The following is a 19,190-nucleotide window of genomic DNA, read 5'->3' on the forward strand; positions in this document are numbered from 1 at the left end:
TTGACGTGTCTCACCAGAACTTGCCACAACAGCCTGTAGCCCTTGACTCTGGAGAGAAGTTCATCTGCTTTACCTACCTAGGCCTTCTCCTTTGGGGGTGTTAAACTTCACAGTTCAAAGTGACAGAAGGGAATTTAATTTTTCAGCATTCTCAGAGCTTCTCTTCCTGATTCTGTAGCTCTAATTTTGTGAAATTGGCTTTTTCCTCAATCTGGTCATTGTCAGCATTGGTGCCATCTTCTGCTCTCATCATTTTTCTTTCCAGTGAAAGATGTTGCCAAACCAAACTTCTTGAGTAATTATGTAAATATCAACAATGTAACCATTAACATTGTGTGTATCTTTTTATCTCTCTTTTGCAAATATATTTTGCAAATTATATTATTGATTTCAAGATGTCATTGTACTGATTTCCTTTAATCTCTTCTGTGAATAGGCTAAAGAGGCAGTTAAGGAAGCAGAGAGGTGTGATCCAAACAGCGTCTTTACTAAATTCAGTATCTATAAGATTGCAGTGATGGAGAAAGATACTGATAAAGGTAGCATTTGAAAGATAAAGGGTCCTCTACAAGGAGCAGAAGTGACAAATATATTAGAAAATACTAAGCATATTTGGACTGTTCATCTTGAGAAATGCACGATAGAGGGTAGCTAGAAGAAGGGTCTGTAAAGTCATCGAGACTGTCAGGCTGTAGATTTAAACTGTCAGAGTGGGATGTTTTTTGCACACAGTATGTAAGATGTGGAGTCCATTGCCATATCTGATATTGTCTGGAAGGAGCCTCTGGCTAGGAAATGTCTAGTCTTCTCATGGGCAGAAGCTATAGTGGCATCCAGGGTGAGAATCACTGTATGCTTACTGTTTCTGATATTCTTTTGTATGCATATACAATATAAAAAAAGGATACTGAGCTAAATGAACCTTAATGGAACCATTATTGCTGCTTTTAATTTCTCTGGACAAGTGGAGCCTGAAGTTACCAGAAAATACATGAATTACTGAAATGACTTACAGAATGACATATCTCTGTAGACTTTTTCTTCTTTATAATGAGTTCTGCCATTTCATATTTTAATGAGAACCTTAGCTCAAGTAATGAAAATTGAGAAATACAGTCTATACTTAGAATAGAGTAACATGCAGAGCTTATTTTCCGATGAGTTCTGTGACAATTAATTGTTCTCTATACATCTTTTTAATGACAGCATAATTTGTTCACATAATATAGAGTGGTAACCACAGCACAGTGTGAACATAAAAGCAGCAGCACCCTTAGCATAAGCCAAGATGTGGGAGCTTGGAATCATGCCCAGACAATGTATGAGAGAAAGTCTTCTGTCTTCAGTGACAAATAGTTATTTAGCAGAACAAAATTAAGGATGTGAGATGGTTTCATTTGTATGGCATTCCTGTTTCCTTAGATTAGTAGCTTGGAAAGCATTCTGGCACCTCTCTAGGAAGAAATCTGTAATTGTGGAGAACTGCTCATATGGTCAAGTTTTCTTGTCTTGGTTTTTCATATTAAAAAAAAAATTATAGCCTTTCATTAGTAATTTCTAAAGCCTCATTAAAACAGTAGAGCTTTCCACCTTCCCATTGCTTCTATAAAAACCTAATTTTTCTCTATGTATATTTCAGCTGTGAAAGCGGTTATTGAAATGTGGAAACTAATAGAAAAGCCATCTACACATGAAGACAAGTTGAAAGTGGATGAAAATACAGGCACTAACCTCCTGAGTTTAGCTGCCCAAATTGCTTTAGAGGTAGAGCAGATAACATTGTCTTTGCTTTTCTTTATTGATATAAGTAGGACAGCTGTAACCTCTGTAACTTGGCCTACTTCTAATATTTCTGTGTATTTCATGCCTTTCTAAGTATTTCATGCTGCTGTGACTAAGGTCTCACTCCAATGTGTTGTGTAATGCAAAGTAGAAATTGATTTCACATATAAAGAAATTGTATTTGTTAGTATTTCTTCAGGAAAATAAAGGATTCTGAGTTACAAATGTTGGTATCTGGAAATGACATGGTGCATTTCTTTAAAATTCTTCTTAGCAAAATGTTATGTCTTTTTCTGCCTCTGGGATTTGATCTTGGATGTGCTAGAGGGAACCTGTGTACAAAATACACATAAGTCAATTTTGAAAGACTGAAAAGTCACTTGTCCCTCCTATTTGCCTCTTGGTTGGTGACAAGTGATGTCTGAACTGGCTGATTACGCTGGCAGAATTAGAAGAGGCTTTTGGTTGCACTTCAGTAGTTTGTTCATAGCACTGTAAGGCATGAAAGCCTTGCCAACCTGTACTGACCCTGTTCTTGCCATGGGCTCTTTGTGCATGGAATCATATGATCTCTCCTTACAGATTTCTCTTGAGTCTGAAGGTCTTACGAGTCCTTTGGTCTTTTTCCTGCTTGTAGACTGCACAGACTTTTGGAATATGCTGTTGCTTTGTTGTTTTTTTTTTTTTTTTGGTGGTAACTGAGGTAACTGGTGGTAACAGTTTATCCAAAACATGTTTTCATTTCTTTTCAGAATGAACAACAAGTTGTGGCTATCAAAGCTTTGGAGTATTTGTCTGAACATGTACAAGACTGCCAGCAATTATTTGCAGCTTTGAAGTGAGAATTCAATATATTTACAAGGAAGGAGAAATTTTTCTGGTTTCTTTTTCAAAAAAGAATTTATTTTATTGAGGAAGGTGGAAAACAGAGTGGATGAATGATTAGTTAGCAGTCTTTTTGGTGCTGCAGATGTACCTCAAGCTTGGACTCTTCATAAGCACATTTATTTACTTACTATTACATGATTTAACAAAGTGATATACAAAATAAGGCAATAGATGGGAAACAGTATAATCTTTTTCTCAGTTTGACACTTTGAATTCTTCTGTAGTTCCATAGGCTGATAGTGTAAGGAAGAAAAGTGAGATCCTTTCTGGAAAATTAGGACAAAGTACACTATTAGAAAAATATTTCTTGTTTCTTAATTGCTTGTTTTTCTCATACTTAGATGTTTGGTTCGTCTTATGTTGTCAAAGTTCATGGCAGAAAATGAAGAGAAAAGGTGAGTCCATTTGCAAAACCATTTTCTTGTGGTAAGTACATTGTACAAATGCTGTCATATTTTCCTGCTGGGCTTATTTTCTTGCAAAGTAATCAAAAGATTAGTTTTTATGCTAGTAAAAAGTCCACCCGGATAACTTCCCAACTTGACCTAATGACATCACATAGAAACATCTTTTCTACTTGTATAACCTTTCCTTTAAATAGTTACTTTTTGCCTTCCTCTTTTATTAATGCATAAGGCTGTCAGGTATTTTTGATGGGGAATGTGAGCTAAGCAACCTCTTTAACACTAGGATGTGATATCTTTCAGAAGTTCTAAGTGAGAACTTCAGAGTGGGACCTCCCCTGCTGAAGACTAGCCACTTCACAAATGGTGTGTTGGCTTAGAAATAGAACTGTGCTGCTGGATTTTGATCGTCAAGAAAACAGTGTAGTGTCAGTGGGGTTTCAAGTTTAACCTGCAGCCCCAACAACTGACAAAATCTCCTGCTGCACTTCTACAATGACCTTCACTGCTGTAGATCAGTAAAACTTTTTGCAGGCCTTCAGTACTCCTCCTGCATCTTCACATACTAAAAGTTTCTAATGCCTGAGATGTTTGTCAAGGGAAGAGTGATTATATCCATAATTACGGAGATATTGTATTCCAACATAAATATTGTGTTCTGTTGTAAGAAAATTAATCAAAAATTTTGAAAAACTTAATTTTTCCTCCATTCTAGAGATGAAGATATCAAGTCAATGCTGACATACTTGACCTTGGGTATGCTTTTGTTTTATTTACATATTCTGTAGTTCTTCCATCTGTGAACATTTTTTGATACGATCGGGTCCATACCAACCAAATATTTAGACTCCTTATTTGAGTCTAAGTTCCCAACTTGCCACTGAAATCAGTGAAAGTTAAAACTGGAGATTCAACAGTGTTGTGAAGTTGGATCTCAGTGCTACAGGTTTTTTCTATGGAGATCTTGAAGGCTAGTGTTGGAAAAACTGTTTGTAGTAAAGCCTATACTTGCGAGTTTCTCTCAGGCAAAGGGGCAGTTTCTTCTAGGCAGTTTCCCTTTAATCCTTCATAAGGCAATGTGTGCAAACAACAGATATTTGGGTATAAGCCACAGCCTGGGTGGCCTCAAGTTGGCAGGAACAAAGTTAGTATCTTTAGTAGCAGGGCTACCACAAAAGGAAGAAGTCTGGTTTTGTGAACTGAATTAACAGCATAACTTTCTACTGGCATTAATTAAATGCCAATGTTGGTCCTTGCTGGTCTAGCTGTTTAGAAGGGAGCATTTTTAAAGTTAAGTTAATGCTGTATTTTTTTTTTTCACTGGAAGGCTTAGAGAGCTGCAAGGAGTAATAGCAAATTGCTGAAAGATGGGAGAGGCTTGTCAAAATTAGTTCCCACTTTTAAGTAGTGTTGTCCTTTGAAAAAGGATCATCTTATTTGCATTGGAAAAAGTACAGGAGTTTTACAGAGGACTTTTCTCCATCAGGAGAAATACTTACTTTCACTAAATCTTTTTTACCCCTCTCTACCTATCTGGGACAAGAAAGTTAATAAGATTGTACACTAGCCATACTTACTGCAACTAGAAGAGAATGAAGACTAGAATTAAATTAATTAAAGATTCCTTGAAGAAAGGCCTCAAACCTGTTATTAAATTTAAAAACCTGTGACTTTTTGTGACATTAAGTAAAACTTGTCTGCATTAGACTTCATTGTCAGTAAACTTTGAAGAGGCAGTACTTGTTGGCAGCCTTATATATCTTATCTAAAATGCTGTTTGAGGCACCTTTTGATATTTTCTTATAAGCCTCTCTGGTCAAGCATGTTAGATTTAAGTTGTGAGAATAACTCTTTATCAGGATTTATATGGGAGTTTTGGAAACCTCTGTTTTGTGGTGTAGTTATTAGACTTGGAAATGTTTTTATTCTGCTCAGAAAGTGTCACTTATGTGTTGAACAACACATTTTCTGCAGCTCACAAGAGACTTGCTGAGTCTTTCACAGAAGAGAAATTTACAGGGGACATGAGGATCCTTGAAGCTCACTGGTTTAGAAAAGTTGGTAGGTTGCACTCTCAAAATCTAAACTGAATCCCTTCCACCTCCACTTAGCCAGACCTTAAGGAAAAAAAGAAGTGTTTAAAGATGTAGTAGATCTATAAAACTTGTCATCTTTGGCAGATGCTGCCTTAACTAGTCTTAAAGTTCTGCTGCATTTTCAGTCTTATGAAACTATCTGATATGACTCATGTTTTAAGTCAGTTATTAAGTCAAATACTCACACAAGGTCTATTTGGCTGATGGAACAGCTGATACATTATTCCCTTTACCACAGGAATTATTGTATGTGTCCATGATTCAGCTCTTCAGAGTTCACCATTTTTCTCTTAGTCAGCCCTTCACTACCAAGACTCAGTTACAGAAGTAAAATTTAAGATCAGGCAAATAGAAACCATAATGGTTTTCTTCCTCATTGTCTGAAAAAAATACTGCTAAGAACAATAAAAAAGCCTTACAGCTGGTGCTGAGTATGCATATTCTCATGTAGGCAAAATGAGAATTAGGAAGTTCAGGTACTGGTGTGACTGTTGCAGGATGAGCTTACCTCTCCCACCCAGATGGACTGTCTTCATTATTCCCTTAACTCAACAGTCCTGGAGTTTGCGTTCAGCTACAGTATCTGATATCTAAACAGCCACTTTTATCATAGATAAACTGTTTCGTAGGGGAAGCGCAGCTTCTGTGGAGCTGTTCTAAGCACTATCTGTAGCGTGTCTCTGGATCCGCATTTAGGAGCCTTTGTTACACTGATTTGGTAAAGGAGCCAGTGCATTTGCTGTCTATAAATAAAACCAGAAGCTTAGGGTAACAGGTTGAAGCAATTTTTCAGATTCTTGCTTCTGCCAGAGCATACAGGAGATAAAATAGTTGAAATCAATAATAAGACATCTGCCATGGTGGGCTTTTGCACACATCCTGACAATGTAGCCATGCTCCAATAAAGAGTAGCAAAGGGAGAGAAACAAGCAGAGGTCGAATATAGTAACTGTGAGTGGAATCTGTAGTGACCATGACATTTCCAAGGCAGCATTCCCTCTCACAGAAAAAACACTTCAGAGACTACAAAAACCTGTCCTAGAGAATAAATAAAAGTTAGAATCTGCAAAGTCACTGTAGAATCTAAACATTTAATTTGGTCAGATTCTCATATGTAAATCATTTGATTGTCTTTAGGTGGCTCATCCATTTACTAATTAGAATTGTGTGTTTAATTGCCACCTAGTTGACCCTGCTAGGGTAAAATGGAGAATGGTTCAGAATGTTGTGTGTTTTTTTCCTTTTTTAAAAATTTGTCTTGAGAGCATTCGTCAATGCTTTTATTCAGATACTAGCTTTGTTTACCAATGTAAGAAAATGCTTCTTCCAATTTATGCTCTTGTGGGTAGGATATATGGTAGAATGAATACTTGGTTATGTTGAAATTATTAAGACAAAATTCAAAAGCATGTATAAAGTGTTTTAACAAATCACTAATAATGGTATTTCTTGCTGCTGTTAAATGAGGTGTTGGTGATACATTGATTAAGAAATTGAATTGTAGAATGTGAACTGTCTGTTACTGAAGATTAGATGGACATACCTGCAATGTTGAAGATTTTTGTTCTAGTCTCTGTTTTTTATGTCTTTGTTAGCTTGGAACTTAGCCGTACAGTTCAGGGGCTGTCCTGGAAAGACGAGGGATTTTTTTCTACTGTCTTTCAAGGTATGTTCTCTTACTAATAGTATTTCTAACTGAGGAATATTGTCATCTATCTAGTTCTGTTGGAGGTTACATCCATGTATCAGGTATCTCCTGGGAGACATGCTTGTGTGCTCTGAAGATGGAGCACTTTTGTCAGAAGATTGACCTGTAATACAAAATGTAATCATTATTATCATACTTTACATTCTGTTGCTTAAAAATGTCATAAGAAACTTAGACTTCAGTGAGAACTTTCAAAAATAAATGGATTCTGATGTTTGGAAACTGTATCATTAATACAAACATGTTAAGTAGTTGAGTCCTAATCTCCATACAGAACTTCTGCCAATACTGTCAGTTTTGTATGTGTTTGTGGAGAGGGGACTCCAACACTGCTTTACATTCTATATTTAAATAATCTTCTTGTGTAATTATACAAGTAAAATTGCAATGTGAATATATACTATTCATGGCTGATTACTAAGTGTCACAGAGGAGACCCAGCAATCATCTGTTCATGAGCAAATTGCTTTATATGGGCAGAATTCTCATTACCTTTTCCTATTTTTGGTGTCAGTTGTCCCAGTTTTGTCCTTCTGACAAAGCTGTTCTAATTGCTCAGAAGACATGCCTGTTAATGGCAGCTGCAATTGATCTGGAAATGGGGAGACAACAAGTAACACCTTCTGAACAGGTAGGGCATTGCTCTGCTAACTGATTCTGTATGTACTGGTGTAGTGTTTTTTCTTTTGATCTTGAAGTCTTTGTTTTTTCACTCAGAGCAGGATATTGAGAATGTAAGCATGGGAACCTTTCATAGTTAATTAGAATCAATGCACTTCGTGCTTTCCAGACAATTGTAAATGTTGCATTTCTATAAATTAGTTCTGTTGACTTCAGTGGAATTGAACAGATTTGTACCAGAAAAAGGTCATGGCAGTACCTTCTCTTAGAGGAATTTCAGTCTCCCTTATATATTATGTAAGCAGTCTGCTGCAGAACATTGGCTGGTCAGGCAGATAATTAGTGCATCTTCAGGATTATGCTGTTAGCTGAAAGTAGTTACCAGTATGGTTGTGATAAAGCTCACTTTTTGTTTGTTGTTTGTTTTATGCATACATCCATTTTTTGGAGTGTTGTACTTACTGTGGTAAGAAAATTAAGGAGAATGTGTGGTGGTTATGAAGGAAGTACGGAAGTCTGCTGTACAGCGATTGTTGTCGAAACTTATTTTTGTGGAGAGCAATGCACAGCAATTTGTGTTGTGGGATCTAGTGGTTTGTCAGTCTCAATAGCACTATTTTATGCTTGGGAGCTAAAATAAATTATGTCCCGTAGGAACCCATATGGTTCTTTCTGGAACAGTAGAATGTTTGGTGTGGAGAGGCTTTGTCTGGGATGTGGAGGTCTTTGAAAAAGAGAGAGGAAAAGAACCCGCAAAACTTAGTAACTGGTGTAGATAATGTACTAATCAGGCTGATTCTTAATTTCTGTTATAGTTAGGTATAAAGGTCCTATTAGTTGTGACGTGCATATTCCGTTTGCTTTTAAAACTATGACGAAAATAACTTCTTAAATTTTGTAAAATAGATGGAGTTTATGACTCAGGCTCTTCAACATGTCCAGGCATGCAAAGAGATATGGAAAGTTCTGAAGTTAACAGGTAAGCTACAGCTTAGCTTACCTGTTTAAAACAGGTTGGTTTAAACAGGTTAGCTACAGCTAAGTGTGTCTGTTCAGCACATGTAACTCTTAAGACTTAATCACTGTACCAATGAAAAATACAGGGCATGTGGAATTGCTGTCTCAGCTGAAGAGTGTTGAAGCAGATATATGACCATATGATAAAAGAATTGGCAAAGCCAACTACTGGTTTTTGTACGTCATTGCAGGCTTTTTATTGTATAGGTGCTGTGAAGTATGGAATAGTCTTGCAGAGGGAAGTTGGGTTGACCGTTCTATCTTAAGAAACTCCAAGCTTTTTGCTCTAGAGCGGAGTGACTCCTGGCACTGTTTTAACAGTTTTACTAGCCTCTTCCCATATAAGGAATTCCAGAATACAGAAGGCCCTGCTACTATGCTTTGAAGTGCCAGGACCCATCCTCTGTTCCCTGACTATTCCATCTCAATTTAGATGAGATATTACTGGAGACTGGTATCCGTTCAGCTGACTCCTGAGATGCGGAGTGACTGTTAGCCTAGAGGATGCATGCTTCACTTTTTTTGGTAGTATATTGGTAGAAAAATTCCATTAGGCATTCCTTGTCTGGCCTGTGGTCTGGTTTCTTTTCAGTTACAGGTTTGTGACACTGTGGACACATTGTAAGATGCATTAGGATTTAACTTTGCAAGAAATATACTTGCTGGGTTTTTTTTCCCCTTAAAATTTCCGAATGAAAGATTCATTATATGGCCTAGATTTGCGATTCTCTTTGCCCTCTTGCACTGAAGGCAAGATAACTCAGGAAGACTTCTTCCTATTTAATTTTCCATCTTTAAAATCCCAAGGGGGTGATTATCTCAGGGCAGGGACATACTGGAGTTTCTCCTGCAGAGGTTTGTGGAACGGTAGCCTGGTGCTTCCTTCACTTGAAGCAGATTAGACCTTAGCCAACACATGGACAAGTCTGTTGCCCTGGAGAAAGCTGAGAATGTCTTTTGGATGTAAAAAACAAAGGTCTTTGTGATAGTTCAGTAAAGAATCGTCATTTGTATCAGGTTTACACCTTCCTAGCAGTTCTGCTGTTCTCCCATTCTTCTGTGTTTAAGGATTTTCTGAGGGCTTTTCTACCAGAAAGGGGACAAGTCCTATAGAAAAAATTAAGTTTATGATAACTTCTGTCATAAGATAAGCTTCTGAGCTGGTGGTCTTCTGTTATCTTACGTGTCTATGAAAATGGCTTCCCAGTAGCTATTACCTTGCCTAGGAGGCAATAACTAACCAGGAGGTTGCATTAATTTAGCCAATTACAGACAATTCAGATTTTTTTTTTTGAGGGGAAGGCATGGTGGTTGGTTGGGTTGTACACTGGATATCTGAGATTTCTGTCCAAGACTGCTTCAGAGTTCCACTTGCTCTGCTGTTAAATCTGAGCACCTTAATGATTTTCCTGCCTGTTGGAAGCAAATTCTTTACCTTACGGTACACCATATGGCTTTAAGAAAATGAGTCATTGCGTACAGACAATTCTGTCTCTTCTGTAGGAGATTTTGCTAAAGACCCAACAGACACATTGTTGCTGCTTTATGAATTTGAAGCAAGATCCAAACTCAATGATCCAACACTCTACAACCTTATGGAGTCAGTGTGGGAGCAACCACAAATAGAGATCAAGACGCTAGAAATCATTGCATGTAAGGCCTGCATTTGTACTTAGTTCTTCAAGTAATGAAAAACAGCTTTTGTTGCTGTTTCCTGTTCATTTGGGGTGACCAGGGTTATCATGTTGTGAAGCATGCAGAAAATGGGTATAACCGTATATATTTTATCCTGAAGCAAAGATACTTAGGATCTCAGCAACATTAGGAGATCTGTATTTTGAAATACTGTATTATGTGGATTATGAACCATAAATCTGCGACATCCTTCAATTTCTAGACCCTGAGACATTTGTATATCTTGTGAGTCTGGAAAAGATTATTCAGATAAACTTTTACAAGCTCCAAAGTGGGAAAGGCCAGAGAATTACTCTAGCTGATTGATGCCCCAGTACAGAAGTTTTAGGATGTGGACTTTGGATAGATATTTCAACTTAAAGTTAGTGTGGTTAATTTGAAAATAGCACTTTTCTATACTGTACCATATTTTCATCACAAAGTTCTAGCCATTCTTCCTTGAGAATCTAGAGTAGGATGCAAGGAAGATGAATAAAATTTAGAGCTACTGTGACAGATCTTTGGAGGGCATTCTGTAGGATTGCATAAACACCTACTTATCTCCATTGTATTGAGGGAGTACACATCTGGGCTTGGAAACACCATACTGACATCCCACTTCTGCCTAATTTTTCCATCCAGATTTTCATGTTCAAGGAGACCAACTGAACAATGCTCCTTACTGTAGACACCCCACCCCTGCAGTATTTTTGGATTACTGCACCAGAATAAACAACAGTGAGAGTACTTGTAAACTATGAAATCTACTGTACTTCTGCCTTGTAGTCCTCACTGATGATGTGCACAGTAAGAAAGCAGTAGAGAAGCACTACCTTGTGACCAGCCCAGGCATTAAGCAAATCTCTTTTCCGTTGTTTTATCAGAAGGGATCTGACAACATGCTGTAGTTTATTTTAGTGACCAATAAGATTAAAGTCTGGCTCCAGTAATTTCTTTCTTCTCTATTTTATTTTGCTTTTAAGCATTAGCAATGGAATCTCCAGCTCGGTATCCTGTACTGTGTAAGAAAGCTCTCAAGAGTGCACTAAGCCTTCACAGAAAGCAGACTGTCATTGATGCTGTGAAATTTAGGTTAGTGTTATCACATAGCTTTGCCATGAGCCTGTGACTGAAAATGCTGACAGGGAATAAAGCCTGCAATTTGAAAAAAAGTGGATTTTAGCTTATGTGCAAGGTTCCACTCCTTGCTGGCCAACCAATGGACCTCTCAAGTATGACTGTCTAATAGATGTGTTCACTGCATTTTGATTACTTGACATATTTTCTGAAACAGTTGTATTTCCAATAAATAAATCTATTGAGGAAGGAAAATGAAAATTGGATCCAGAAGTCATCTCTGGCTGTTTCTTGTGAGGAAGGTGTTAACTTAAAATGTTACCCTGCAGTAGTGAACTAGGTATTTCAAAGACAATGAGGTGAAGAGAAATTAAGGGCTGAGAAGAAAGGCATGAATTGTAAGTTAGTGATATGATGCCATAGTACCTATGTGATTTATTTTGCTGGGTAACTGGTGCTCTAACAGCTGTACCCTATGGAATCTGAAAAACAACCTGGTGTGACTTCTTTCTCACTTATATCCCATGAAGGATTTTTCTTCCTCCTTTATGAGTTCCTTGCAGTAACCACTGGGCAAAGGCAACTGTTAATATTGCCTTTCTCGCTTCACACTGAGAAAGACCAACCTGTTTTCAGAAACCATGTATTTGTTACTGATTTTCTGAGGATGCTGACTACTTAGTTCTTGTTGGTGAAGTTAGAAAAGGTACTTTTTCCTTGCTGCCATGTGTAGCATCCTAGAAAATATTACGGCTTTCCTTCCGTGTTACTTCAGAGCCCAGCAATGAAAATAATTAAGTACTTGCTGCTCTTGGCTCTCTTTTTGCATAGTTGTATGAATGATAATTGATATGAGCAAAACGTATGTTTCTGCTATAAGCATGTGAGTGTAGTAAGCATCAAGGTGGACATGTCTGTCTCACAATGATAGAGACACAAGTTAATGTGCTACTAATACTAAAAAGTAGCTGCTTGTCCACATGGTATTTAATGTGTCCTCTTTTGCTCTGTTTCAATTCTCAGCAAATGCTTACACAGCTTGATTAATCTTTCTTTGCCAACTGGATTAACAGACTTGGATACCTGTGTACTGCAGGAGATGTGGGACTACTTTGAAGATGCTCTGAGCGTAGTCAGCAGCACAGTAAGTTGAACTGGAAAATAAGAGATTGAGAGATGGTCCTGAGCCCATTTAAAAAAACTCATCAGACTGAGAATTGTTAGTAGACTGAACATTATATAGTCTTATATGTGGAGCAACTAAGATTTCTTCAGTAAAAGATACACTGAAATTACCTCAAAAGTAGTGCCTCTTGGATATTTGCAACTGAATTATGAGTTTTCCTGGATTTTGTAAGGACTTTTTCAGAGACATTTAAGGCCAAATTTTCAGTGCCTATTTTAGAAACATCTTCAGCTAGAACATCCATCTTTGCTCCTCTTTCTACATTCTTACACTGAATATGATTTGTTAAATGCAGATTACTTTTCCAGATCAGTTTAAAGCCAGCTAAAATTTGGATACAAATCTTGCTTTTTTCTCAGCTCTGTTTTGCTAAATGTATTTGGGAACTTACTAGGTTGCTATTTTTTCCAAATGACCTAGAACTAAATTCCTGTGCTGTCAGTACTTGTGGCACTACGTGCCTTGCTTCTGTGAGGACACGTATATGGAGAGTAAAATCTTTCAGTAAGCATTTCTGCTGCTCCTTTCAGGCCTGAAGCATAATGCTGTACAGTGAAGGCAGTTGTACTGAGGAAGTCAGACATTCCTACTTAGAATTTCATAGGTAAAAATCAGTTAAGGAGTGTTGCTTTTCAGGATTAATGAAACCAATATATGTTTCATAGCTTCCTTCCATTGCATGGCTGTTTCTTTAGTCAAGTTTGAATGTCTCTTATTCTGCAAAAGGGACATAAAGATAATGCTGTTCCTGACTTCCCCAAAAAAGAATGTGTCCACACCCGTACCTGTATTTCACCAAAGTTCTCATCTATAACTTTTATAATGTTCTTGTTGAGGGATATGAATGAGACGCTAATGTGGACTGACACTCATAACAACATTTCACAGTACTAGGCAGCCTTCTTTTGCAGTCTTGCTCATGGTAGCAGGTACTAATTGGTGCCATACTAAGGGAAGGACATTGGGGATCACATTGGTACATCATCAGTTAGAATGCTGGTACACCACTCATGATTTATACCTTCTCTTCAGAAATGGATGCTGTGGTTTAGAAATTCACTCTGGGCCCTCCTATTTAGAATGAGAAGTATCTATCTAAGAGGGAAAAGAAGACCTTCTAGCTTCCCCTTAAGGATTTGCATGGCAAATAAATAATTGCTTGTCCTTCCCTTCTGCAATTCAATCAGTTCCCCACCAGGTTCAAAGCATCATTGGGTACACTGGCTTCTGTTCTGCAGTTATAAGGGCAGCTTTCACTCTGTCAAGCCATTGCCACAGTGTGTAGGGAAGTTCTGAAGATGTAAGAATTGCTGCTTCTAATCTGTAGTGAGTGACTATGTCCTGCTATTCAGTACTGTGTGGATAAACTGGTCAGTACTGCGGCAGCAAGTTCAGCCTGTCTGCAGATAGGCAGTTGGAAAGTGTACTTCCATTCTAGCATCAGTCCTAGTCCCACAGAATGGTGTTTTCTGACCTACCAATAGGTAATTGCAACATGACTTAACCCATGTTGGAAACAAGCTCTTTGACAGTAGTGCAGGTAAACTGTGAAATACAGGATGGCTCTAAAGGAATTGCCCTTTGCTTAGGAGGAAAAAACCCAAAATGTTTTCCCACTCTGAAACTAAACTCTAATGCACTCTTGACTTGTCAGGTTTAAAGTAGAGAGTCTATTTTCTGATGAGCTGCTGCTTCTTGTTTGCTACTCCAGAATGCTTACCCTGAGATGGAGATCCTTTGGTTGATGACAAGAGCCTGGAATACAGGAATATTTCAGTATACTGTTGGTAAATATAAGGAAGCTGAGCAGTGGTGTGGATTAGGAATGCGTTTCCTCAATCATTTGGGATCTCTGAAGAAAACCTATGAAGGCCATGTAAGTATAAGCAGATGGATTTGAGGATGTGGGATCAGATGTCTGGCCTGAATTTGAGATATGGATCTGGGTGAAAAAAACTCTACAGATAATCTTTAAAGAGTTTCAGGAGAAGCATGATACCTAAATATTTTGGGGGAGCTTGATGCTAAAAGATTTTTCCAAAGTGAGGCCAGAAAAGTTTTCATAGACAGTAGAAAGAGTAACATAGTGTCCTTTTACTGGAAGGATCATGTAAATGGCTGACTGGAAATAAAATTCTGTTTGTGGCCATGGGAGAATCCTTGGCCTTGTACCTTCCCTGCTTTTATTAAAGTGAAGGTGCTCTACCAGTTTACTTAAATCATCTCTTATATGAATACTTTCAAGCTTGGTTTCTAGTAGAATCTAGTGTCTTATAAATAGGGTTTCAGCTGATGGGAGTAAAATCACTAAAGCTCATCTTCTCAGGTGTAGCTTAGTCACTTCTTGTGAGGGAGAAATTCCTCTGTAGAAAGCAACACCACTTTTTCTTACCCTGTCACAAATACACTTCTCTGCAGTTTTTAGCTGGTGCTCCTACCTCGACTGCAACGCATTGTGGCCTGGCTGGTGTATGCAGCCATCATGCATTCTCCTAAGCACAAGCTGGGCAATCAGAAGCTGATTGCAACTTTTATACCATTTTAAGTACATCAGTTAAGACAACAAGAGTTGAGATCACTCTCTCCCAACCTCAACCGTTCTGTGCTCCTGTGAATAGCTTTAATTCACTGATGTAAAACTCAACTATAAACTATGCTTGTCAGTGTAAATAAACCCACTTCTGTTAGGTTGCACTGATTGAACTATTTTTTTCTTAAACCACTGTATTTAAATCTGTGCCAAAATCTTTATATCAATCTGAAATTTTAGCTTTAGAAGCTGGTGGCAGTCTCCCACCTATTCCCTTGCTTCTGTTCCCTGTCACTTTGTTGTTATCTAGTTGAATGATACAATTTTATCCATCCTTGTTGACAACTATGGTGCTTATATTCTCCAGATGATTGGTCTTTATAGTGAGATTCTGGACAAATTGGACAGAGCAAAAGGGTTTCTCCCAAATGAAGAAGGATAGTGAGAGCCACAACTGCAAAAGAGGAGGACAGCAATCTCCCTTTGAAATGTTCTGCTGAATGAAAGAGGCTGTTAGCTCTGTGAAGGCATGGGGTCATGGGGGCAGTGGAAAAGAAACCAGATCTCCTTCTTGTTGGCAATTAAGTTATGTACTTTTAAGGAAGTGTATTGAATAAATATAATTGTTTTCCTCTAGGGAATAATTTTCATTCTCTGGAGTTATATAACAGTTAGAAATAAATACTTAACTTTTTCATGATATGCATCTGTTTAAATATGTGATTTTAGCAGTAAGTGGCAATGAGAACAATGAAAGTATTCCAAAACCAGGCATCTTCTCTGGATGTCATAGCTGCTTTGCTACATAAATATTTATCAGATTGTTTAGTTTTCCATCCATTTTGGTATGGGCAAGAGTTCAGAGCTGTTTGCCAGTTTCACAATTCATTTAGAACAAAAAAGAGCAGGTACTATTTAGCTCAGAGAAAAAGCTAAAGCTTTGACTAGGTACTGCTTGCTGTTTATAGACTACTGTGATGGATGTACTCCTCCTGTTTGAAGTAACTGAACTTTGGTCCAGCAGATGCTCAGCAAGGGCCTAATTGAAGTTGATCCTATTGTGTGAGGCTATCAGTGAGAACTCAGCACTAAACCCCCCCAAAAAACGGTTTGGCTGGAGACTGGGCTGATAAGCGGCCAAACTGCATTAACACAGCAGAAAATCTGACCACAAATCCACTACTTTACCCTATAAATATCTACAGCCATCAGCATCTGTTGAGCTGGCTGCATGGTGGTGGTCTCCTTTGGAGTTGGGATGCCTCTCAAGGTTACCCCTCGAGGCTGAGAGATCACTAACCTGACACCAGACATTGATGTGTTGGTAAGTGACATTTTTTCATGCAGTTATGTATAGTAATCTTAATCAATAGTCTCTGTATCCCATACTAACTTTAGTAAATAGTATTGACTGCCAATCCATCTAATTAAATATTTTACATACCTAAATTTACTGATTAGAATTCAATAAACTAACCACTTGATCAGATCTAAGTGATCTGACTGTTCTCCTGTGACAACTACTACTGTAACACAGGAGTCACAGTTGAGCATGAAATCCCCCCCAAATCCCCATAAGAACACAGGCTGGTAAATGGGTGGATCTTACTGGATTGAAGAGATATCACCCACCTGAAATTCAGTGTAAATAGTGAGGAATATGGAGAGGTGGAGTTAAGAAAATAATCAGGTCTGTGTATCTTTTGCTGTTTCACCGGCAGTTTGGAAGTCAGAAAAAAAACACGGCCTGAGTGTTGTCTTCTGTCCTGTAGCACAGATGGGCTCCATGACACCTCTCGGTGTCCTAGCTGGGGGGGGGACACGACAAATTGTGGTCTCATTCTATCTGCATATGAGCACAAGGCTCACATCTTCCAAAGGGCCGAGCCCTACCCTGGAAGGAAATAACGGTGACTGGAGTGGGAGGGAGCAACGGTGCACTCTAGTAAAGCCCTTTGAGTGCTTGGGGATCAGTACTGTGCGTTGTAGCAGAGCCTAGATAGCATAGGAGTTTGGGGTGGTGTTTTTAAAAAAAGGCTGGTAGGGTGCTGGCCTTTTTACATTATTGCACAATGTATAACTGGGCATACATCCCATAAGTGGATTATTTTTGCTGTTTCTTTAAGAGGATATTCAAGCACCCTGAGGAACACTGTAACAGTAATTTCAGGTCTTCTGGTTTGCTTACTAGAAAGCTAAAAGTTCTTTGCTGCTTATTCTTCACAAATATTACACAGAAGGCAGGGCTGATGTGCAGCGGTATCTTTCAGCTGTAAGATCATTTGGTTTGAGGTTAAGACTTATTTAATTTTGTTTTTAAAATGTAAAAGTATGTTTTACTTAGAACCAGATTGTTAAAGCCTATTTAGAGAGAGGACAGGGCCACTAACAGCAGGGTGTCGGCTGTAAAAAAGAAGAAATTGCATTAGTCATAGACCATGCTGAAAGCCTGACGTGCTCTGGAATAAGAGCTTAGCCGTGTGCTTAGAGCAGTGGTCAGGGCCAAGAAGTAATTAAAGAAGTCAGCTGCACTGCAGTCTCTAGCATTGCTCCATGTCTACCTTCGTCTCCAAGTAAAACTTTTCTTCTTGTCTGAATAAACCAAATATTAGTGATTTCTGCTTTTTGCGTGCACCAGGGACCACTTTGCATCTCGTAGCTGAAGCTAGAAACCAGCCCTCAGCATAGCTGCCACCTCCTCGTGCCTGTTGTGTAGCTGAATACAGGGTCATTTCCTGAAGGCAGGAGTGTGTGGACACGCAAGTCAGGTGGCCTTTACAGCAGCATTAAGAAGGCACACATTGTACTGGAGGCTTTGCAGTACCGCACAGGTTAGTATCAGCTTCTGGATAATAGTGTGAGAATGGGACTCCCTAAAGGAGCAAATTACATCAAAGGTGGCAACCAGGGAAGTACTGGGACGTTTATAGGATCTGGTGCCTGTGATAGCAGGCTAGTGGATGCTATAGCTGAGACTGGTGCTGCCTGAGCGGTGCCCCTGCCAGAGTGTTTGTTGTGAAGTGCCTTGTTGCTCTTCAGGCTCAGCTAGCTAGACCTCTGTATTGGTAGGAGCAGGAAGGTACCTCTGTGGAAATAGTCAAGCAGGGTGCAAAGATGAAAGCAAAATAATTATGTTCAATTGGAGGTTATGAAAGTATTCTTCTTCCTGAGGTCTACCACAGGGCCTTTATTCTTCATGCTGAGGTAATGTAAGCAGTGGAAGCCACTTCCACTGAATTTCAGTGGCATTCCATTTATGGTACCCAGACAAATCACCCAGATTGCCTGATACAGATAGGAGGATGGATCTGTTTAGAGTAAATTCTCCACGTCATGTGTTCAGTTCACCAGGTCTAATCTGGACTTCTGTGAGCTGCTGCTTTCAGATCTTTAATGCACAGTGTGCTGTCTGTTTAACTAAGGAACACCTTCGAACCCATAAAATGCCACAGAAAATTCTTTTGTAGTCAGAGTTTTGGAGATGTATGCTGCATCACATTAATGCAGGGACTGTAACCTCTGCCAGAGAGTCAAAGGTATCCACTGCTGCCTGTAGTATCTCCTCGGTGCCTGCCAGGCTGCCTTTAATTATTGTTCTCAGTTCTGACCTGCACAAACACATAAACAAGTAAAGGTGTCACATTGTACTAGATGAAAAGGTCATGTTTGCCCAGTAAGTGTAGCAGGTGATTACATACAGCCATAGAAGGCATCAGGCATTAATTGTGCTTTTGCCTACAGCCAGAAATGTTTGAATTTTTTCTTTGGGAGATACTCAGTTTGATTTCTTTCATGCTACAGCCTTTACTAAGGAGTCCAGTTACAGACTGATAGTACTTCTCACCTCTTTTCTGCACATTTACATTGTACATTTTATTCCAGGCTTAGTATTTACCATAGGTTTTAAGCAGGGCAAGATTTCCTCTCCTAGTTGAATCAGATCTTAATTAACTAGATTTCCAGGTAGTTTGTATGCAGTCACTCTGCTTTGCAGGTGTTTGTGCACTGAGTTTGCTAGTGTGGATGTAGGCTGGTCCAGTGTTTATTTTACTAGGCTAAATGTTGCTTTATAATTCAGTAGTCCAGCTAGGATGACTGTAGGATATAAATCTTTTAAAGCCAGCAACAGCTGACCTGGAAAAAAAAAATAAAAAAAAAAAATCAGTGTTGCTCCTTCCTCCCCCAGTCTTCTCTTTTTATCGATCAC

The 19,190-nt window shown here is 38.7% G+C and overlaps 1 protein-coding gene across 1 annotated transcript in view; it reads left to right on the top strand.

Annotated features, from left to right (window-relative positions):
* Nucleotides 1–15,551, top strand: part of TEX11 (testis expressed 11) — a 32,008-nt gene extending 16,457 nt beyond the window's left edge. The window contains exons 16-29 of the mRNA XM_074915082.1: nt 437–539; nt 1,640–1,764; nt 2,535–2,620; nt 3,012–3,065; nt 3,790–3,830; nt 5,049–5,135; nt 6,766–6,836; nt 7,393–7,509; nt 8,406–8,478; nt 10,020–10,169; nt 11,174–11,282; nt 12,291–12,411; nt 14,165–14,329; nt 15,351–15,551. Of these exons, the coding sequence (XP_074771183.1) occupies nt 437–539; nt 1,640–1,764; nt 2,535–2,620; nt 3,012–3,065; nt 3,790–3,830; nt 5,049–5,135; nt 6,766–6,836; nt 7,393–7,509; nt 8,406–8,478; nt 10,020–10,169; nt 11,174–11,282; nt 12,291–12,411; nt 14,165–14,329; nt 15,351–15,425 (1,377 nt within the window). The 3' untranslated portion in view covers nt 15,426–15,551. The remainder of the gene's footprint in view (nt 1–436; nt 540–1,639; nt 1,765–2,534; nt 2,621–3,011; nt 3,066–3,789; nt 3,831–5,048; nt 5,136–6,765; nt 6,837–7,392; nt 7,510–8,405; nt 8,479–10,019; nt 10,170–11,173; nt 11,283–12,290; nt 12,412–14,164; nt 14,330–15,350) is intronic.
* The last annotated feature ends 3,639 nt before the right edge of the window (nt 15,552–19,190 follow it).

The sequence above is a fragment of the Athene noctua genome, chromosome 11 (assembly GCF_965140245.1).
Source record: "Athene noctua chromosome 11, bAthNoc1.hap1.1, whole genome shotgun sequence".
Lineage (NCBI taxonomy): Eukaryota > Metazoa > Chordata > Aves > Strigiformes > Strigidae > Athene > Athene noctua.